The 23925-nt window shown below is 43.0% G+C and overlaps 1 protein-coding gene across 2 annotated transcripts in view; it reads left to right on the top strand.

Annotated features, from left to right (window-relative positions):
• The window catches only part of fbxl22 (F-box and leucine-rich repeat protein 22), a 30726-nt gene that overhangs the window by 5670 nt on the left and 1131 nt on the right, over nucleotides 1-23925 (top strand). The window contains exon 1 of one of the 2 annotated variants that reach the window (XM_084672641.1): nucleotides 8449-8798. The exons of the other annotated variant lie outside the window; for it this stretch is intronic. Within the exon in view, the coding sequence (XP_084528767.1) occupies nucleotides 8464-8798 (335 nt within the window). The 5' untranslated portion in view covers nucleotides 8449-8463. Of the gene's footprint in view, nucleotides 1-8448; nucleotides 8799-23925 lie in introns of those variants that run through there. 2 annotated transcript variants of the gene reach the window in all.

The raw sequence follows: 23925 nt of genomic DNA, 5'->3' as shown, positions 1-23925 counted from the left end.
TGGGACAGTCACATAAAACGTTTTTTCTAACAAAGCATTATTTTACACATTTTTATAATTTGTTGTAATCAGTGGTTAAACCCTTTCAATATGCTACAATAGTACTCATTGTAACTTAATTTAAATTCCTTTGCCTGCCTTATCATTGAGAAATATAATGTAAATATAAATTTTGGTAAGTTTCCATGGTAACTTACTCCATGAAACTAACCAGGGGTGCGTTTCCTGATAACAATGGATCGTAGCTGTTACGAGGGTTCTCTACGATGAAAATAACGATCCATCGTTATTTCTTACGTGAGTTTCCCAAACATGCTCGTAAGGAGAACCATCGTACGTGTCTCTTAAGTTGCACTTAACAAGACGCTGTCCATTGTACTGAAATGTGAATCTTCTGACGAACTTAAAGACTTTAAAATTAAAACGTTAACCAAAATATTTAACGAATTACGGTACACAAAAAATATTTTCTGTCGCTATAGAAAACTTTACATTTATTGTAGGCTCCTTATTTGAGTACTTATCAATGTACATTGTATGATGCTACATGAAGGCAAAGACAATAATGTGAACGTGCAAACTATGCTGCATCTGAGTTTTACACCAGTGTTAAGACCCTGCAATCGGCGACACAGGATGCTAAATACCAATAGGAGGTCTTGGAAATTAAGTGGGCTTGTCTCCAAATTGAGGAAGCTCTTTTTTGAAGAAATGAAGTTCACAAGGCCCTACATAGCCTAAGCATACAATGTTTATTTAAATTAAGTAAAGGCTGAATTGTGTATTGTATTATATATTCAGTGTTGCCTGTCCAATACTTACATGTTCACCTTATAGATCCATGTGAGGGGCAGGAGCAGGGAGAACACACTCCCATAAAACAACTATTTCTCAAATTACTTGTGCCTTGGATTTTAAGTCTTCTTGGTAGTACACTTTCCATAGGCAAATATATATACATATATATAAGAGTCCTATATTTACTACTTGATTGAATCACAAGGTTAAAAACCATGCATGTAAATGGTATCACACATGGCATGTCCCAGCTAGCAGCCTAAATAATTCAATGTACAAATACAAACATCTCAATCCAACATATTTACTGTCTTATTTTCAAGTGCAGACTATATCTACAATCTTGCATAGGCCAACAGCTTTCCAAGACCATGTTTGCAATCTCATAATTCTCACATATTGACCCAAAAATGACATTGTGACAAATGACAAACACATAAGTAATGAATACCCCATGTCTTCAACATGGAATCATTGTTTCTGACATGAATAATCAACTCTACTTTAATTGATGGTTGATCAATTATACTCATTATGAGTGTAAGATATGTCAGATGACATCATGATATCATAATGCTCCTGATCCACATAAAAGCAGACCTGCAGAGGCTAACAAGGAGGTCCTTTGCACTGACCCCTGCAACCCAACTACTGGAAGTGTTAAGGTTCTATGCCACTGGCAGTTTTCTGGAGGTTATTGGAGATGGACATGGGCTCTCAAGGCCTCAGTTTCAAGATCTGTGCAGGCTGTCACAACTGAATTACTTTGCCACATCCCAGACCACATCCAATCCCCCACAACCAGAGGGGACAAGTCTGCGGTGCAGGACTTATACTACCTTCAATGGCTTTTATGATTTTTGTATTTGTAGCAGTTTTCACTCCCTCATGGCCCCTTCACCCTGTGTGACTTCCCAGTCAACCCTGTTGAGTCTTTCCATTTCCTGGGTGCCACCATCTCCCAACATCAGGCTCGGCTCTGCCACCAGCCTCTTCATCCACCGAGCTGGGCGTGCTACCAGCCCTATAATTCGAATAAACATCTTCAATGTTCAATTGTTGTTGTGAAATTGTACTGGTAAAAGCGTTACGTTAATGCATTTTTAGTTACTATTCCACATTACAACAGCCATATTTCAATTTTATAGTATTTTGAATAAGACTGATATAGTTTTTTTAAATACCTTCATAGCATACGCCAAACCCAACAAATCAAATTATTTTGTGTAACCTAAATTTAATTGACAATAAACCGGATTCAGATATGTTTTCGGCACTTAAACTTGTATGGCTTAACTAATATCCCATTTCCATCATAACTGTTGTAAAAAGAGAACCAAAATAATCTTATTTACCATCGTAAGTAACTTTCAGCATGAGTTTAATGTCGTTTTCATGGTCGGCCTACGTGTGTCTCCACTGAGTCTCTGTGCTACGATGCATTTAGCAATCTACGACTGGTCTGGAGCTCTCGTTAATCTACGACGATTTTCAAGTGGCTCTTTAGCTACGGTGGTTTCGGGAAACGGCCCGTACAACTAAGATCCATCGTACGATGGACTCTTCGATCAACTTTGACTTACGATGCTTTCGGGAAACGCACCCCAGCTCGCTAGCAGGTTTTCCATGCCAAACTCGGTGTTTCTACCAATCCCCTCCCACTTTATGAGCCTGATAGCGTTGGCAGACACGGCATATCATTTCATGGTTCAGTCGAGCGATCTCGAACTAAATTGAATTTGCTTAGTTATACGCTGGGAGATGATTTTAAGACTGCGGTTTGATGTACTTTAATTCCCCGATGAATACTTAAGTTAACGTTACCGTTTCCTGTCACATTCTGTAATTTATTTTAGCAACATTCTCAGCCCTTGGGTCTTCATCGCTAGTGTTACACTCTGGACTTGCACTCAGAATTGACCAAATGCCTTTTGGCACTGAAATAAAGACAAATAATTGTATTCGGTGTTCTTTATTGCTTACAAATAGAAATCGAACAATGAGTACAGTAACCTTCTATCGGCTATTGTTCCTACAATTTACATGATTCATATGATTCATATGACAATTTACATGATGGAGACTACGGTCCTGTAACTGTTGTTTAAGCAAATCTATTTCAACATTGTTGGGGGTCAATATATTGGCCAAACAACCGAAACTAATTCCCCTATGGTTTGAAGGAAGATGGGAAACTGAACAGTGTATTAACATTAACCAAATAATGCCAATACCAATGGAATTACAATTATTTGACTCTTTGGGTTAAATCAGAGCAAGAATGGTCAAATTAAGGTTAAATAATATAATCATTTTATCATATTGCAAATGAATGCAATCAATGAAGTTAGCTCTTCTGCCTACTCTACCATGATTATTGTAAACCAGAGATAGAAAGCATGAGGTGAGGAAGAAGGAGTAAGACAAGCTAGAGCTGAGGAGAAGGTCTCAGGAGATCAATAATCTACAGAACAATGCTTCACAAATCCTTTAATAGAACAACTACAATCACACCAGAATCTTGACCCTTACTTATCAACATGTCTAGCAATGCTACAGTAAGTTACAAAGATGTGAGAGCCATCAAGTTGAGACTCCATCCAGTAACTCCATATTTTACCATATGAGAGGTGGGGGCAGGTTGATAACCTTACAAGATCAGCCTTTATTCTTCTGCCCTAAGTACAACATCTCTTGGTCAAAATAGAAATTCAGCAAATTCAACAATTAATATTAATGTAGTATATTGTTCCTACAATTAACATCACCTGTGACCATGCATCCTCTCGTAACTGGTGTTCCAGTAAATCTTTTTCGAGATTAGCCTTTATTCTTCTACCTTAAGTAGGCCTACACCATCTCTTGGTCAGTTTTTGGCACTTTCTTCATGAGCTGCAATTTGTACAACTCACTTGTAACTGGGTATAAATGAGATTACTTTAGCTACATTTCACAGTTCCACATGCAAAATTCCCCTGCCATTAAATGAACATCTCACTGTATACAGCATCCATGCTCTGTTCAACAGAATCAGAATGTGCAAATCGTTTTTTAAATATTAATTATTCTCACAACGTCAGTGTAACTGACAATTCTGCACAAGCCTGTAAATAAAAGTACATGGGGAGAGAACTACCCGTAGCTACCATAAATAATTCTCTGCATCCATTTCTGCAGCAGCAGTCAATGTCTCTTCGTGATCTTAATCATCATCATCCTTAAACAAGCTCTGGCGTCATCTGATAACTTGTATCTGAAGTTTGGTGGAGTATGCAACGTTTTTTGTCGCAGGTTGCCGGTGGATCCTAGTATCGGAGCTCCATTGATGTTGGCTTTCAATAGTTCTCATGCCCGCGCTTTACTCTGAGTTGACGTACTCGGAGTTGAGTTAACAAATTCATATCAGGTTTTCTGGAACCGAATTTTCCCATGTTAGAGTAACTCAACTCAGAGTTCAGGGTTCATCTCAGAGTTTGTTAAACCCGCTACCTGGAATACCCCCCTGCTCTGGTGATTGGATGTCGGTTTTGCACATATTAAATCATCAAAATGCATAACTGTCCCACTTTACCTGATGTCCCACATTACCTGAACTCACCCTAGATGAGGTTTCAGAATTCCCAACATTGCACCTGTGGTGTGCATGTGTATGAGTGTGTCCTTTTTAACAGAAACAGTCACATCACAAGTAAATGAAATGTAAATTAATAGAGGCTTTGCTCAATCTAAAAACAGAAAAGGGTTTTAGCAGGCCTTTTTTCCTTCTCTTTTCCCTTTAGAAAGCATGGGCGTTGCCGCAACTTGGGGGGGTCACGTCCCCCACACTCGTTTGGACCCCCCCACATTTGCGATCAAAATATTAGTGCATGACTGGTCTACTAGTCTGACGATCTTTCCATTGCTTCACAATCAAATCCGTTCCACTTCATCAGTAGCGAGAATACCCATAGCAATAGAATTCCACTCCGCGTTTTCTAGACAAACGGCATGACGCAGCAGATTCAACTCCCATACCAGAGCTTGTTTAAGGAGAGCTTGCCCACTCCCTATTAAGCCCCATAGAGGGTTTTCACCAACGTCACGTTCTGGGCGGTAACCCGGATGAGCGGCCATATTGGAGGCACTCGGTGTAAACAACTGAACGGAGTACAACCAAAGAACGTATATTCTATACTCTTTGGTACACCTGTAGCCATGTCTAAACGACCGAAATGGTAATCAAAACACGTCCAAGATCCAAAGGCATATAGGGAAGGACTTGGACCACAAGAAAAGGGTTGATATTTTGAGAAATTAGGATTTATTGGCAGTGCAGATCCCTACCAGTTAACCTAGCTCCCTCTACTTGGATTCGTGACGACCCGGTGATTCTGCCTTCAGTTGGATATCCTATATTGTTAACTACCTTTCTCGCCGAACCCATACACATGCAGTAGTTTTATATGAATTATATTATGTCAATGTCAGCTTTACAGTAAAATAAGCACAGAAAAACAATAAAAGCAGTCATTGTTTTTTTACTATTAAAAATATTATCATTACAATTGAACATTTGTTATGAGCCGCTGAAATAAACATATCACAATACCTGACAAGAAATGTGCCGAACAAATACGGATGTTGTACGGTTGTCCAGATTTTTCCTTCGTAGATCTTGGTTGAGCTTTGCCAACCACAAGCACCTCCTTTACTCAGATAATCTCAGGCATTCCTCTCCCTGGTTTTTAATAACTTTTGGAAGTCGATACTATACCAAATGTTTTTCTCGATCTGTGCTATTGGTACAACCTGAAACACGGCAATAATTCAACATTTTCCTTGACGACGTTCGGGATATACTTCAGTGCCAGTGCTTTGTTGTGATGCGGAGTGCCTCCAAGATGGCGACTTCCGGTCCGATGACGCGTCGTGAAAACCCTCTATAGTACCAAATTTTGTTGCAGTTCCACCAGAGTTCCACTGGGAGTGATTGCGGTCGAGTGCAAAATGAATGGGAGTCTATGGAACTAAACGGCTAAATGTGTCTCTTTCCCCTGACTGTTGTTGATTAATCTCAGATTTGATTGTAGTTTTAGCATGTTCAACATGGATTACAGGTCAAAAGTTGAATGAATGAGTACTTATTTCCTTTCGATTTCTTACAGGGTAAGTCGTTGTTGCCCATAACACGCTAGCACTCTGCTAACGAATGCTGATTGGTTAGTGAAGGACTGACTACGACCAGAGATCCCGCTTGATGGCATCCGAAGCAGCACCAGAATGTCGGAGCATTAGCAACATTAGCAACAACATTAGCAAGCCAAAACTCTTTCTAGCATGTGTATTGACAGGGAGAGCCTAACCTGTCAGCTGTGTTGTCGATGCCTCGAAAGAAAAGTGGAAGTAACCAGAGCTTGCCGTCAAGCAGTAGCTGTGGTCGTACGATGTGTATGACGTCAATTACATTTTCAAAGGCTTGAAAGAGGAAGAGGAAGGTAAATCAGAGTTGCCCAAGTTCTCCCTTCAGTGGCCAAAGCACCCTTATGAGACGTTCTATGACTATAATAGCATTAGTTAAGTCACAAAGATCCTTCTGCAAACAATGATTATAGCTAGCTAGATAAGCAAGCTTTTTACCAACATCTAGCACTAGGCAATATCATACTTTATTTAACCATTACAAGTGGAACAGCATATGTTGATTTCTTAATCTGGGTCTGAAATATGTTGTGCTTTTGGCCGTGTTCAGACCTAGGCGTCTGTTTCAGGCAGAAATAGATGACAAGGATGTTTTTTCCAAGTTTCTACAAAAAAAAATTAAAAAAATTTTTTGCTAATCTGGAGTTAACCTTAGCTAACATGCTAGTTTTTCTAACACCTGAGAAAAAAAAAAAAAAAAATTCAGAATTGTCTTCCAAATTAAACAAGTTTGCTCAACTTCGCAGAATTTCATTGCTACATGTTAGTCTGTAACATAAAGGCAAAACTGATTCAACCATTAAAACCATATATCCTCTGAAAGCTTATAATACCTTCAGGATGTTATTTAATGAGACAAGAGACACGTCCCTCTCTCCATATTAGTATGCTGCCCATGCATAATAAATTCGGTATTGGTAAATGGAGTATATGGCTGATACTTTTTTGGGCTGTGCCATTTAGGGAAACTGATTCAACCACCTAAACCATCTATTTTCAGAAAGCTTACATCCTAAGGATGTGATCTGTGGAAAAGACTACAGGTTTGAACACACATTTGACCATTTCTAAACTGTCCAGTCATGGTTTAGGGAGATGCACATTTTTTATGTAGCCTACATAATTATTAGGCTACTAAACCTATACCAATTGTGAATTTGATATGCCGATAACATGATTTACATCTCAGAAATCTTCATATGAACAATCTACATTAAGCTTATTTCAATTATCAGTATGTAAGAATGCTCAATGCATCTCCATGTCTCCTGATATAGCCTTGGTGGTTGAGATTAAGAGTGAGTCAGAGGCAGGGGCAGCATGCAGGGGCAGTAGAGACAGCTCTGTTGCTGAGGTGAGCGCTGAAAGGTGACAGGTAGTTGAAGATGTCCCATTGCTTATTGGGACGTTTAGTTTTCAAAATATTTTAATGTCCAGCCCCTCAGTATATGTATAACAACTATGGTAAATAGTTGTGGTAAGAATGCGGGAAATTGCATCTACATCTTTTAATGTAGTCCCCCAGGCCCCCTGGCAAAATGTGTCCCCCCACTCTCAAAATGCTGCTGACGCCAATGTTATGAAGCACACACAAACTCAACATTTCAGGGGCAGAGCAAACAGGGACTACCCTCAGGACACAGGCCAGCCAAGTCAGCCTCCTTGCTCAGGCAGTAACAAGCCCTCCAGTATGTCAAGGAGGAACAGCTGCTCTGCATAGCCCACTCACAGGTGGCAGCTGTCTGTGGGCTCGCTTCTCTGTCCTCATTAGGACACAACTAGTGCTCTTTTTTTTGGTTGTTTGGGTCACAGCTGCTGATAATCTCACGTTGCCGTGTGCTTCTGCATTCTATCATATAATGTGTCATGACTCACAGTCAGTGACAGGGTACAGATTGTAATCTCCCTCCCTGTAGTGACTTTGCCAACAGCTTCTTATTTAAAAGCATTGGTGTATTCAGCATTATGATGGGAGGAGGTATACCTTTGGGTGTAATTCTCCCATTGTGATGAAATGGAGACCTAGTGTCGTATGCTGTAGGTGTCCCGTGTGTCCTGCTGTAGGGGACGGTTTTGTATATTTTGAAAAAGACAAAGCTGGCTTATAAATATAATGTGAGATAAATATTTCCTCAGCTAAAAACTTTCAGTAAGTTCTCATGTGTTGTATAAATGAGTGTTAAGCCCATGTATGAGTGTGTTTAAGAATTGACACACAATTGTAAACATCTATCCCAGTCCAGCAAGGAACCTCCTGTTGGAGTGGAGACAGATTGAGTGTGTGGCTCACACAATAGACAGTGCTGTCAGTTATCTTCCGAAAATAACCTTCATTCTATGGCCTTATATGTGCAGGGATTCCAGACTGCTTCTAAGGAGGCATCATGTATCACACAATGCAGACTGCTGTCTCATTCTTGCTGTGCCTCAGCAGGCTGGTTCACTGTCCTGGGGAGGAAGAGGGCTCTTTCACTCCATCAGCTCACCATGCACCTCATTCAGATTAACCATGAGTGCCTACTCTACCTCTTCACCTTCTTGGACAAGGATAGTCGCAAGAGTGTATCCCTCACGTGCCGCCAGCTCCGAGAGGTGTTCCTAGATCCTCACCTGTGGTCTGTGCTCCACTTTAGCTCCCCATGCCAGCTTAGGAGGGAAAATTTTGTGCTGGGGCCCTCGCTGCACTACCTGTCTGTGTGTTGGCACTCTAGCAGGGTCAAAGTGTGCAACATCGAGGACTGGATGAAGAACACATTTCAGAAGGACATCTGTAGCAAACATGAAAGTCTGGTTAGTGCGTTGTTGGAGCAAGTCTGCCTGACGTGAGTATTTAAATACTTTTGGACTGTTTGGAGTGTTTAACTGTTAACCATGATCATTTTAACTTCACATGATATCCTATGTTACCTTTATGATAATGTTCTCTGACTGGTGATATATAGAGTATTGAGCATTGTGCAAGAAGTGAACACATTCTTGAATATTTGTGTTGGATACTGATGAAGAAAGTGTTTTTTCCGTCTCTTCATAAATGGAGTGACTAAGTTCACTTGAGTTCTGGATTTTAATAAGTATTATCAATCTGCAGATTGGTAGAGTAAACCAGACCTTCGACAATAAACGACAACACAACACCAGGCTTAGGTCTCAATCATGTCTCTCTCCGCTCTGAAGGCTGGAGGACCATCTTTTATAGGGCATAAGAATGTAAAAATAGATAGTGGCAATCAGGCAGTGATGACATTACAACAGTCTGACACAGACACAATCTACTCTTATTAATACCAAGCTTACATGAGAACATACTAACTAGTATCCCAGTGTTTCCCCTAGGACTTTTTTTTTGTTGCAGTGGGGGCAGGTCTGTCCGACCCCCCCTCCCCCCTCGGCCGAAACAAAATTCTAACCCTATATTTTGGAGTAGGTTAATGTAATAGTCTAATAACAAATGTAATATTGCATATGTTTGTTTCCTATTTTCCGTGAAGCAATACAGTGAGGCTACTAAAGTATGTTCTAAATGGCAGAAATATGCTGCCAATTAATAATTGACGTAACAACTTATTGTAAATAGTCAGTAGCCGAGCCTATCGAGGTACTCGAAAGCATGTACACTGTCGGTTTCATTTGATCTTGATAGGCTAAGCATTCTGTAGCAAATAATAACAATATACCCACTATTAATTAAAACAACTTCAGCATAATAATGCACCTAAAATACAAACGTGAGCAAGGGCAGCAATCGCTATCGAATCAACAGGCATGCAATTATGCTAGCAGGGGAAGAATACGTCGTCGTCGTCATCTGCCGCTTGTCCAGGGATCGGGTCGCGGGGGCAACGACCTAAGCAGGGAGGCCCAGGCTTCCCTCTCCCCGGCCACTTCCACCACCTCTTCCTGGGGGACCCCGAGGCGTTCCCAGGCCAGCCGAGTGACATAGTCCCTCCAGCGTGTCCTGGGTCTTCCCCGGGGCCTCTTCCCAGTGGGACGTGCCCGGAACACCTCACCAGGGAGGCGTCCAGGAGGCATCCTAATCAGATGCCCGAGCCACCTCAGCTGGCTCCTCTCGACGCGGAGGAGCAGCGGTTCTACTCTGAGCCTCTCCCGGATGACCGAGCTTCTCACCCTATCTCTAAGGGAGAGCCCAGACACCCTGCGGAGAAAGCTCATTTCGGCCGCTTGTATTCGCGATCTCGTTCTTCCGGTCACTACCCATAGTTCGTGACCATAGGTGAGGGTAGGAACGTAGATCGACTGGTAAATAGAGAGCTTCGCCTTTCGACTCAGCTCCTTCTTCACCACGACGGACCGATGCAGAGCCCATTCTTCCCTCACTCGTGAACAAGACCCCGAGATACTTGAACTCCTCCACTTGGTTCAGGATCTCCTCCCCGACCCGGAGATGGCACTCCACCCTTTTCCGGTCGATAACCATGGCCTCAGATTTGGAGGTGCTGATTCGCATCCCAGCCGCTTCACATTCGGTTGCGAACCGCTCCAGTGAGAGCTGAAGGTCACGGCCCGATGAAGCCAACAGGACCACATCATCTGCAAAAAGCAGCGACCCGATCCTGAGGTCACCAAACCGGACCCCCTCAACACCCTGGCTGCGCCTAGAAATCCTGTCCATATAGGTAATGAACAGAATCGGTGACATAGGGCAGCCCTGGCGGAGTCCAACCCTCACCGGAAACAAGTCCGACTTACTACCGGGAATGCGGACCAAACTCTGGCACCGGTCGTACAGGGACCGGACAGCCCCGATCAGGGAATCCGGTACCCCGTACTCTCGGAGCACCCCCCACATGAGCCCCCAAGGGACACGGTCGAACGCCTTTTCCAAATCCACAAAACATATGTAGACTGGTTGGGCGAACTCCCACGTACCCTCCAGGACTCCGCAGAGGGTATAGAGCTGGTCCACTGTTCCACGGCCAGGACGAAAACCACATTGCTCCTCCTGAATCCGAGGTTCGACAATCCGGCGGACCCTCCTCTCCAGGACCCCTGAATAGACTTTCCCAGGGAGGCTGAGGAGTGTGATCCCCCTAAAGTTGGAGCACACCCTCCGGTCCCCCTTTTTAAAGAGGGGAACAACCACCCCGGTCTGCCAGTCCAGAGGCACTGTCCCCGATGTCCACGCGATGTTGCAGAGTCGTGTCAACCAAGACAGCCCTACAACATCCAGAGCCTTAAGGAACTCCGGGCAGACCTCGTCCACCCCAGGGGCCCTGCCACCGCGGAGCTTTTCAACCACCTCGGCGACCTCGGGCCCCAGAGATAGAAGGGCCCCCCCCGATGTCCCCAGACTCTGCCTCCACATCGGAAAGCGTGTTGGTGGAATTAAGGAGGTCTTCAAAGTATTCCTTCCACCGATCCAGGACGTCCCCCGTCGAAGTCAGCAGCGCACCGTCCCCACCGTATACAGTGTTGACAGAGCACTGCTTCCCCCTCCTGAGTCGCCGGATGGTGGTCCAGAACCTTTTTGAAGCTGCTCGGAAGTCATTCTCCATGGCCTCGCCGAACTCCTCCCATGCCCGGGTTTTTGCCTCCGCGACCGCCAAAGCCGCGTTCCGCTTGGCCTGCCGGTACACTTCAGCTGCCTCAGGAGTCCTACCAGCCAATAAAGCCCGATAGGCATCATTCTTCAGCTTGACGGCATCCCTCACCTCCGGAGTCCACCACCGGGTCCGAGGGTTACCGCCGCGACATGCACCGACCGACTTGCGGCCGCAGCTCCGGTCAGCCGCTTCAACAATAGAGGCCCGGAACATGGCCCATTCGGACTCAATGTCCCCGGCCCCCCCCGAGACATGATCGAAGCTCTCCCGGAGGTGGGAGTTGAAGCTCCTTCTGACAGAGGGTTCCGCCAGCCGTTCCCAGCAGACCCTCACATTACGTTTGGGCCTGCCAGGCCTGACCGGCGTCCTCCCCCACCATCGGAGCCAACTCACCACCAGGTGGTGATCAGTTGACAGCTCCGCCCCTCTCCTCACCCGAGTGTCCAAGACATGCGGCCTCAAGTCCGACGACACGACTACGAAGTCGATCATCGAACTGAGACCTCGGGTGTCCTGGTGCGAGGTGCACATATGGACACCCTTATGCTTGAACATGGTGTTCGTTATGGACAAGCCGTGTTTAGCACAGAAGTCCAACAACAGAACACCGCTCGGGTTCAGATCGGGGGGGCCGTTCCTCCCAATCATGCCCCTCCAGGTCTCACTGTCATTGCCCACATGAGCATTGAAGTCCCCCCAGGAGGACGAGGGAATCCCCGGGAGGAGCGCTTTCCAGCACCCCCTCCAGAGACTCCAAAAAGGGTGGGTACTCTGAGCTGCCGTTTGGTGCATAAGCACAAACGACAGTGAGGACCCGTCCCCCCACCCGAAGGCGGAGGGAGGCTACCCTCTCATCCACCGGGGTGAACCCCAATGTACAGGCGCCGAACCGAGGGGAAACAAGTATTCCCACCCCAGCTCGATGCCTCTCACCAAGGGCAACTCCAGAGTGGAAAAGAGTCCAGCCCCTCTCAAGGAGACTGGTTCCGGAGCCCGTGCTGTGCGTCGAGGCGAGGCCGACTATATCTAGCCGGAAACTCTCTACCTCGCGCACCAGCTCAGGCTCCTTTCCCGCCAGCGAGGTGACGTTCCACGTCCCTAAAGCTAGCTTCTGCAGCCGAGGATCGGACCGCCAAGGCCCCCGCCTTCGGCCGCCGCCCGTCTCACACTGCACCCGACCCCCATGACCCCTCCTGCGGATGGTGAGCCCACTGGAAGAGGGTCCCACGTTGTCTCTTCGGGCTGTGCCCGACCGGGCCCCATGGGAAAAGGCCCGGCCACCAGGCGCTCGCCATCGAGCCCCACCCCCGGGCCTGGCTCCAGGGGGGGGCCCCGGTGACCCGCTTCCGGGCAGGGGCAACTGAGAACCATTGTTGTGTTTCTTCATGGTTGGTTTTTTGAGCCACACTTTGTCTGGTCTTTCACCTGGAACCTGTTTGCCTTGGGAGACCCTACCAGGGGCATAAGGCCCCCGACAACATAGCTTCCAGGATCACTAGGACACGCAAACCCCTCCACCGCGGTAAGGTGGTGACTCAAGGAGGGGGGGGGGGAAGAATACATACAACAAAAATCACCAGTTAACTTAATTTGCAATAACTGTAGACTAATACAATAACAGGCTTTAATGAACTGAAGACATAATTTATACGACTAAAGGCCGAAATATGCTTCTGCGTCTCTGTTTACGGATGGGCGGGCGCACGGATACGGACGGATAGACTGCATTCATGGTTGTCGTTAGGTTGTGGGTGCTGAAAAACAATTCACCGCCAGAAGAATAGGTGGCGCAACGGTTTTTTGTAAGACGTCGTCGAGTGTTTATTACTTCCTGCTCCCTCTCGATAGACCTTTCACACAACTTCCGTATGTTTGACCGGAAATACACAATCGTTGTGGTAATCTTCTTCCTCTCTGTAGACTATAATGCTTTAATAAGTTAGTCTATATCTTCTATACTATACATACATTGGGCCTCATTCTCAAACTTTTTATTAAGTTTCCTCTTAAATGTTTCTTACAGGTTTCGAAAAAACAATGTAAGAAAAACACATCCGCCAAATTCATGAACGCTTGAAAATGTGTTCCTACGCAGCAGAAGTTTTATGAGCTGTGCTCCCCGGGAAGAATTTTCTTAAGTTGAAAGCTTAAGAAAGGAACCTCGTGCTCCTGAATTTGCATACATACACGCCCTGACAGCTCCTTATAAGGGCACGCAACAGCAGTGACACAATTAGGAAAGCAACAATTAGGAAAGCAACAGGAACGCAAGTTATGTCCAACCGAAAAGCAACCGGCGCACAGGTGCATAGGTGCAACATCATACCAGTAAGATGAGCAGTGGAATTGTTCTCCACTGGATCTAACAGTGTGCACATTGAGTAAGGTTAATTAGGGTTCCTCCGGTAGGAGGAAACCTATTGTTTTTGTTAGTATTCCTATTATTATTATATTTCTCCACTAAATGGCCCAACAGCTCAAAAAGTCCTGGACCCGATTTTTTACAATTTGGCCCAATGATACAACAGGTCCCTCACTACTCCCACACGGCTAGTGGCCCATGTGCGCCCATAGGTGGCGCTATAAAACACGCCCAAAGTCTACGTGATATCCCCAGCGCCCCATTACTCCAAAATGCCTGAAAATTTGTATACCTGCCTTATTTCTCATGGGGACCAAAAAAGCTTCAAGAACTCATAAGGTCAACCGTGATAGATTTTGCTGTACTGTCCAAATTTGGTACAACCTTCAAAACCCTTCTCCTCATGAACCATAGATCCAATCGACTTGAAATTTGTTGCAGATGTGTAGAATACATGTTTTTATAAAGGGTCAAATTGAATAAGAAATGCAATACAAAATGGCTGAAAGAAGTGTATTTATGTAAATGTCCAAATTGTCTCAATATTTTTTTTGTTAATAAATCAAATACAATTTTGACTGATTGTATTTTAAACCTAATACGGTTCAAGATTTATAGTTGGATTTGACATTTAACAGCCATTTAGTTCATTAAGCAAGTTGTTTAACTCAAACAACCATAACACAGTACATATGGTATACAAAGCTGCAGTCAGATTTGGAGAAATTGTTGGCTTGGATATTATCTTGCCATATCCATGGGGTCTTGATGATGATGCGCACGCAGCTTCAAGGCAGAAAGACGCGTTCCATTTCAGGTGACTCCGAGACCTTAGCGCGTCACTAGCATCTCGTCATATCACGCAGTCGGAGCACAGCTAGATCATCAGCGTCAGCGCTCTTGGGTACCCAGCATGCAGTGTGGCATGTCAAAATACGCCAAAACTTGTGGAAAATAGTTTGGTTACAACAGCTATGCAAGGGTTTTCAGTTGTTGCGTTCGTTCAGATAGATGTTTTTTAATATTGTTGTTTGTTAGTAAAAACAATCTTGTTGGTCACTCTGAGAGTGCATGTTGTGTGGTTTAATCAGAACTGAGAGTCGGCCATTGTACATCAATAGCCGCAAAGAGCTGATAATAAACTGTGCCACACACCTTTTGCCAATGAGGCTATTCTTGATCGTAAGTTAGTCAGACTGTGTTTCTGGAAAGCGGACTTCAAGCCGTTTTTGAGAAATTCTGGAAACATGTTGAGAGGAAAGTGTATTAACTGTGAGAGGCAATTTTTGGTCGTCATCTAAACCTAATGCGTTCGCTACAGAATTTCTGCTTTGGCGTGACTTGCGCTGGGAGGGAGGTAAACTGCATGGATTGGGATAGTGTGCGGGCAGATGTATTTTTATATACGGTTAAATGGAATGAGAAATGTAATACAAAATGTCTGAAAGGGGTGTATTTGATTGAATGTGTAAATGTCCACATTGCCTCAATATCTCTGGTCAATAAATTAAATATCATTTTGACTGATGGTTTTCAAACCTTATTGGGTTCATGATGACATCACTCTGAAGTACCATCAACGATTTCACGTTGGCATGTCAAAATATGATTGAATTTGAGTAGTTTACACTTTGTCTGAATCTAACAACTCTTACCACAGAAGAAACAGCTTACTTTTTTATACAGTAACTGAACATTACAAAATTCAACACTGAGAATAGCTAAATGGACTGGGACGGTGACCTGCAAAGTATAAGGTTGCAGGTTTGAATCCAGCTGCAGTATTTTAGCCTGTCTTAAATTTGAATATCTGTTTTGTTAAACAGGATCACATCATTATGAAATACCATGCGCAATTTCATGCAATTCCACTTTGAAATGTCAACAACTTCTTAACCTTTGTCCCAAAGCTGACCAAAGCTAATTCTCCACCCTTTCTACTCATTCGGTCTCAACAGTTGGTGTGTAGCAGAGAGGATAGAGAGTCTGCCTTGTAGCCTTATGCTCATGAGTTCAAATCCCCATTCAGACTATTGTAATTGGCCCAACATGAAGTAGTTTTGCTCTCTTGTTGTCCAACTCTTGACCTTCTACAATGTACATTTTTATAATATTTTGCCATTTTGCAGAGGAACCCGCATCGCTGCTTGCAGATATATTTCTTATTATTATATTTCTCCGCTAAATGGCCCAATAGCACAAAAAGTCCTGGACCCGATTTTTTTCCAATTTGGCCCAATGAGTAATGAACAGGTCATTACTCCCAGACGGCCAAAGTCTAAAACACGCCCAAAATCTACGTGATTTCCCCAGCGCCCCATTACTCCAAAATGCTTGAAAATTGGTATACATGCCTTATGGGGAACAAAAAAGCCTCAAGGACCCATGTTGTCAGACTTATGAATTTTCTTGTACTGTCCACATTTGGTACAACCTTCAAAACCCTTCTCCTCATGAACCATAGATCCAATCAACTTGAAATTTGTTCAGATGTGTAGAATACATGTCTTTACATAGGGTGACATGGAATAAGAAATGCAATACAAAATGGCTGAAAGAAATGTATTTATGTAAATGTACACATTTCTTCAATATCTTTGTGTTAATAAATCAAATATAATTTTGACTGATTGTTTTTCAAACCTAATAGGGTCCAAGACGACATCACTCTGAAGTACCCTGCAAAGTTTCACCTTGATATGTAAAAATATGACAGAATTTCAGCTGTTTGAAATTGGACCAAATCTGACAATGCTTTCCATTGGAGAAACATCTTATTTTATTATCCATTTGATGACTGAACATGGCAAGATTCGAGATCTGGCAATGGCTCAATTGGCTGAGATGTTGTGCTGATAAACAGAAGGTTGTCGGTTAAAACCAGTCAGAGGCAAAAAAAAAAATCTGGAACGGAACGGTTTCGAGTGTTCCGGTCAATCCTCCAGTTGTAAAACATAGCAATGAGTGTTTATTTGAGCCCATAACAACACTCAGATCATTTGTTAAGCGAAACTGTTTAAACCAGTGAAAAACAAGCCAGGTTTACAACAGTAGCTAGCTACTTGGAGTCTACGTATGATAGTGTCAGATTTACAGCCGAATTACATCCAATGAAGTAAACTGATCATCAGACATCTCTCTGATGTACCATAAACAATTTCACCTTGGTATGTCAACATATGATTGAATTGGAGCTGTTTAAACATTGGCTGAATCTAACAACGCTTACCACAGGAAAAACAGTTCTCTTTTTTGTACAGTAACTGAACATGACAATATTCATCACTGAGAATAGCTCAACGAGCTGTAACGGTGACCTGCATAGTATAAGGTTGTAAATTCGAATCCAGCCACACTGTTTGAGTCTGTCTTAAATTGGAATATTTGTTTAGTTAAACAGGGTGACATCTCTCTGAAGTACCATAAACAATTTCACCTTGGTATGTCAACATATGATTGAATTAGAGCTGTTTAAACATTGTCTGAATCTAACAATGCTTACCACAGGAGAAACAGCTTTCTTTTTTGTACAGTAACTGAACATGATAACATTCATCACTGAGAGTAGCTCAATGAGCTGCAACGGTGACCTGGAAAGTATAAGGTCGTAAGTTCGAATCAAACCACACTGATTGAGTCTGTCTTAAATTAGAATGTTTGTTTAGTTAAACAGGGTGACATCATTCTGAAGTACCATGCGCAATTTCACCTTGATATGTCAAAAGATCATTGAATTACAGCTGTTTAAACTTGGGCTGAATCAAACAATCCGTGCTACAGGAGAAACAGCTTTCTCTTTGAATACTAAAACTGACTGCATTTTCATCCTTGCGTGTAGCTCAATGGGTTGAAATAATGTCCTACAAAGTACAAGGTGACAGGTTCGAATCCGTACACAGTCTTTTGGCCAGTCATAATTTTGATTACTTGTTTAGTTAAACTGGCAGACATCCTTCTGAGATACCATGCGCAAGTTCATACAAATTCAACTTGAAATGTCAACCGTTTCTTAACTTTGTCCCAAAACTGACCAAAAACTCTGCTAATCATACTAATCATTAGGGATGGGCGAACGATGCCTTGTGAAGCTTTGGTGGTTTCTTCCGGATTGTGCCTAACCAAATAGCCAAGCTATTGGCGCATTGAAAATGGAGAGCACAGTGACATCTAGTGGTCAGCTAAAATTATAGTAGCAGTTTAAACCAACTGAATGCGATGTACCAGTAGTTTTTGGCGGTACTTCGCCTTGTTGGTGGCCAAGCCGCGAAGCCACATATGTGATTCTACCTTTTCTTATTATTGGTGGCCAAGCCGCGAAGCGGCGAAGCCACATAAGTGATTCTACCTTTTCTTATTAGGGGCCAAGCAGCGAAGCTGCGAGGCACCCATTGTTATTGGTGGCCAAGCCGCGAAGCGGCGAAGCCACATAAGTGATTCTACCTTTTCTTATTAGGGGCCAAGCAGCGAAGCTGCGAGGCACCTATTGTTATTGTTAGTTTTATTATTACTATTATTAGGGGCCAAGCAGCGAAGCCCCATAAGCGCTTGGTTGAAAGTTTTGAAATTTGGCACACTCATTGGGGACAGTCCCCTGGTCCAATTCACAAAGTTTCATGTCCCATGCTTTGGCACTCTAGCGCAAAGTTTGAGTTGTGTTTACACACGCAACTCTTGAACCATATGACCCATTTTCAAAAATGAGGTACCACTGGATTCCCTGGATCACGCCGAGTTCAATGCACACCATGGCGTCAATTTCCGGTATACAGATTTTCCGCTATTTCCGGTTTTATGAAAAACCTTTGAAAGCCTATTTCTCCTACAATTCTTGTCGAATCTTCTTCAAAATTGCCACAGATGATCTTCAGACCAAGCCTCACAAAATTTGTCGAAGGATATTTGATTTACCTAACCGTTTGTCCAGTACAGCCAATCAAATTCTGCAGAAAAGCCGCCAAACAGGAAGTGAAGCCATATCTCAGCAGTTCTTTGAGGCAGTGACACCAAAGTTGGTAGGCCTACTCAGAACTTTATTCTAAGGATGTCCTCCAAAAATGGTGTCATGTGACTAAAAGGGGGCGTGGCCGGAATCATAAACGTGTTTTGGCTAATAACTGTTGAAGTGTTTACCTTAATAAAGTAATTTCTTTGTCTGTTGATGTCTTGTGAGATATCAAGCTTGACCATCGATAATATTTCATAACAACCGAATTGACGCGGCCGCCATTTTGGATTTCATGGAAAAGTGTAAAAACTTTTTACACGCCCCAAATTTTGTCCAATGTTTACTAAATTTGGCACAGATGATCTTCAGACCAAGCTTCACAAAGGTGTCTGATGGATTTTCCATTTTCGAAACCGTTTGTTCGGTAGAGCCGATCAAAGGCGGCGGCGAAGCCACAAAAGACAAGTTAGAGCGTAACTCAGCAACCATTTTAGCGATTGTCACCGAACTTGGGTTCCATCGTTCCCAAGAGGAGCAGAGGAGGCCTGTGGTGTTATACCAGAAAAAAACACTTTAAACACTCAGTACTTTGGAACGCAAACAGATATTTCAACCAAACTTGGTGTGTTGCATGAGTGCAACAGGTTGTTGTGACTTAATTGTTGCGCAAGTGCTATGGAGGCCATGTCCTGCTCTGGACTGCTTGGCCCCTCCATTGCTGCTTGCAGCTATATTTATTATTACACTTCTTCTGTCATTGGAGTCTATGGCAGCCCCTAGAACCGTATGGTAAAAAGTTGTGAAATTTGGCACACTCATTAAGCACAGTCCCCTCTTTATATTCACCAAGTTTCATGTCTCTCATTGGAGCACTCTAGCGCCACCAACTGGTCAAAGTTGGACTTGTGTTTACACACGTAACTTTTGAACCGTATGACCGATTTTCAAAAATGAGGTACCATTGGATTCCCTGGATCAAGACGAGTTCAACACACCCTATGACGTCAATTTCCGGTTATATAGATTTTCCACCATTTTGAATTATAAGGAAACACGTTTTTTCGCTTCAACTACTTCTATTTTTTTCAAATCTTCCCCGGAATTGGCACACATTATCATCAGACCAACCCTCACAGAAGTTATCAAAGGATATTCGATTTTCAAAACCGTTTGTCCGGTACAGCCAATCAAAATCGGCAACAAAGCAACCAAACAGGAAGTTGGGTCATATCTCAGCTTATCTTTGAGAAATCAACACCAAACTTAATATGTTGACTCGGAACCCTCTTTTGAGGCTGTCCAATTAATTTGGTGTCATGTGATCACTGGGCGTGGCCGCAGGAAGCAAAAATGTGTTTTGGCCAATAACTGTTGATTTGTTTGCTTTTATTAAGTGATTCCTTTGTCTCATGATATGTTGGGACATCCCGTATGTGATACATTAAATTTGTGATAATAGCCGAATTGATCCGGCCGCCATTTTGAATTCATTGAAAAACGTTTTTTCTTTACTCCTCCTACACATGTTGTCCAATCTTCACCAAATTTGGCAGAGAGTATCTTCAGACCAAGCCTCACATAGAGTTTCACATGATTTTTAGATTTTCAGAACCATTTGTCCGGTACAGGCAGTCAAAATGTGCCATTAAGCCAGCCAACAGGAAGTTGGGTCGTATCTCAGCAAATCTTTGTTGGATTCACACCAAACTTGCTGCATGCACTCGGAACCCTGTTCTGAGGATTTCCGAGTGAAAGTGTTTTATGGGTCATTTGACTGCTTGGCCACCACATTGCTGCTTGCAGCTATATTTAATTATTCAATGTTGTTCATTTTTGTAAGGCTACGTGCTGGTCTAATTTTTGTGTTCATTCATTAAAACCATACATGTGTATTTGAGAACTGTGTAATTTTCATACAATAAATGTTTTACTGTGATGTACTGGTCTACACCACACTTTGTAATGTTTTGCAAACAGTATATGGGCGGTAGAATGCTTAAGTGTATGGATGTATTAAATGACTGCTGATACAGAGTGGACCGGTAGTCTACACAACCACTCTGCTTATATAGCTGTCTCATTCCTTACATTTGTGATGTGTATTGTGAATCAGGTTTAGAAGTGCGCCACAACTTTGAACTAGTTTGTGACGTCTGAAGCATTGAACGTCATCAATCACGTGACATCGTCATTTGACACAAGCTCCAAACCACATTTTTGAAACTGTGCGTATTAGTTTTACAACACAAGCATCGATACGTCAGTGCCATACATTCAATGCCTTCTAATCATAAAATCTCAGCGGTTGGTGTGTAGCAGAGAGGCGAGAGACACTGACTAGTAACCTTATGCTCATGAGTTCAAATCCCCGTTCAGCCTATTGTTGTTGGCCAAACATGAAGTCGTTTTGCTCTCTTGTTGTCCAAGTCTCGATCTTCTACAGTGTACATGTTTATAATATTTTGCCATTTTGCGGAGGAACCCGCATCGCTGCTTGCAGCTACATTTTCATCTGAATCTGTTACCTTCTTGATTTTACCAATGCAGCTGGGGGTTCACTTACTTTTGCACATATACTAACTGCATATTTCATGTAGTTTTTGGGCTACTCACACAATTCCCTCTAAACAAGAAAGGATGAGGGGCGGACTGGTCATCGGGGATACCGGGAGAATCCCCGGTGGCCCGACGGGGTTGGGATGGTCCAAAATACCGGCACATGTCACAGCTTGAATACGTATAAATTGCTTTAAGCCCTTTTGTAGTCTAGAATCACTGACTGAGCATTATACTGCTCCTCGCGATCTGTATTCACACTCATGATGCCCAAATTTTCTGACATGTATTTTGAAATCTCTTCTTACGGACTTCGGAAGTTTAACGTAAGAAATTAAACATATATGATGTAATTTCTTTGAAATCATCCAAAATAATGCTAAGTGTATGGGTATTTTTCCAAGTAGGCCAATGACTGGTCGATACATGCGATGCATTGTGTGGACAACCCGCCGTGTTTTGAGTGGGCCGTGTGCCGTTTACTGAGTGGGCCGGTCTGACAGTATAACTTCTGAGCCACTTCCCCCCCCCCCAGTCCGTCCCTGACTACATGCAATTGATAAACATAAACCTGACATTTCATATACGGGAAAACTGGTGATGATCAAATAGGAAAACTATGGTAAAACAACAGAAAACTCTAAACTGCTCAAGGGGTTCACATACTTTCAAGCAGCACTGTATATGAGAGTCTTGTGAAAGGCACTTGAATAAGTGTTGGCTGAACTGTCTAAAAACATTTGTAGAATTGTTAGAATACATATGTTTAGTTGGGTTGTTCGCATTGGATGTACATCTCTGCCAAAAGGTAGCGCTGGCACGGACGAGATTCAAAAGAAAGTGCACAGCACAGGTCAAATGTTCAAAAAATGCTTTCCTGTGTGTGGCAGTTGAAAAGAACAGAGTGCTCTGAATGTTGTTGTATTTTGCTTGCTGGAGGTAATTAAGAGCTCAACTTTTCTACACCTAAGTGTCTTGGAGTGGTGTAACACAAGCACACCCAACTAGAGAAGGAATGAAGTCTCTGGACAGTTTCTCTGAGGCAGGCAGTAATGACCAATAACCTGAAGTAGACTGGTGACCACATTTCCTGGCTCTTTGGGACAGGAGCAGGGAGGGGGCAGCCAGTTATTTTGCAGGATAGCTCTGTTAAACCCCATGAAGATTTCTTGTATTTTTAAAGTTCAGAGCCAAGCCTTCATGATGGCAGGCAGGATTAGAGCTACCAACTGTGTGTGTATGCTCAATTTTACCCCCCTCAGCCACCAAAAGAATAGTATAAAAGGGTTAAACAATCCCCCCCCCAAAAAAAAGCAACAGAGGAGGGGTGAGAGAAAACTATGGAGGAGAAAAAGGGAACATTTACATAGGCAGGTGGAGCTTACAAATGGCTCTTTGTTGTCTGGAAAATATTTGCATCTGAGTCTTCCTGCCTGAACCAACCTAAGATCAATTCTAAGAAGGAATATCTATGTTTTTGGTTTTACGGTTTATTTTCATGTAATTTTTGTAATAATATATTAACACCAATCAAATCATGATGATAAGAAAAATTTGGAAGCACATTTGACGATGTAACATGTTTTGTTTCCTTAACTGGTCTTACATTAGTATCGGTATTTCATGTTGCACTTCCAAGATATGGAGCCATGCATGATGGATTTTCATGCCTCCTATGGAGTGGGCTCAAAACCAAGAAAAAGGTATTAAATTATTCAAAGACTGGATACCTTCATTAATCAGTCTGTTTGTGTGTATTTGAAAACAAGAGAGAGTGAGACAGAAATACAGTGAGCAAAAGAGACCAAAGCATAAGGGACTGTTATGTAAAATAAAATCTGTTCAAAGGATGAGGAGGTGCTTCAGTAGAAGGTTACATTAGGATGTAACAAATCTTAATCCCCTGCCATATTCCTAACAACTTCTCATTTACATTGACATGACAAACCCTTTCCTCCTCTGTGTCAAACATCAACAGACCTGTTGTTCAGAGCTTACAATTGTTGTAAAGCTCTTACACCCCCTTATTATCAATGTCCATCTGGAACCCCCATGAAAGGCCTCTACTGGCCTCATGCAACAACATAAATTGAAGCACGTGTTTACACTGTGCCACTCCATCTAGAGTTTATTGGGACAGTACCCATAACGCTCAAAGGCAACTGGAATGTGTTGGCCTCACGTGATTAAGTGGGAAGATTATGTAAGTCTTTATGTAATCTGCATCCGTGAATGACCCTTAGCTGCTGTTATCAACTTTTTTAATTAACTTCCTGCACTGTGCTGCTGGTTAACCAGCAGGTTACAGCACCCCCGTCACACTGGGAAACACCATGAACATAAAATACTAACCAGGCTAGACAGAAGTTTATCAAACTGCAATGTAGTGGTATTTTCTCTCTGCAGTATGAAATAATTACATTAAAAGTGGTTTTAAATTTTAAAAACCTGTCCTTGTACTATTATTTGACAAAAATATTGAGATTAAGTTCCTTCACTCATACGTACAGTTTATGTTCAGTGGA

This window comes from Hypomesus nipponensis, chromosome 14, assembly GCF_054491055.1.
Source record: "Hypomesus nipponensis isolate SF chromosome 14, ASM5449105v1, whole genome shotgun sequence".
In the NCBI taxonomy this organism is placed as follows: domain Eukaryota; kingdom Metazoa; phylum Chordata; class Actinopteri; order Osmeriformes; family Osmeridae; genus Hypomesus; species Hypomesus nipponensis.
Note: the sequence above shows the minus strand (reverse complement) of the source record. Positions and strands in the feature narration are given on the sequence as shown.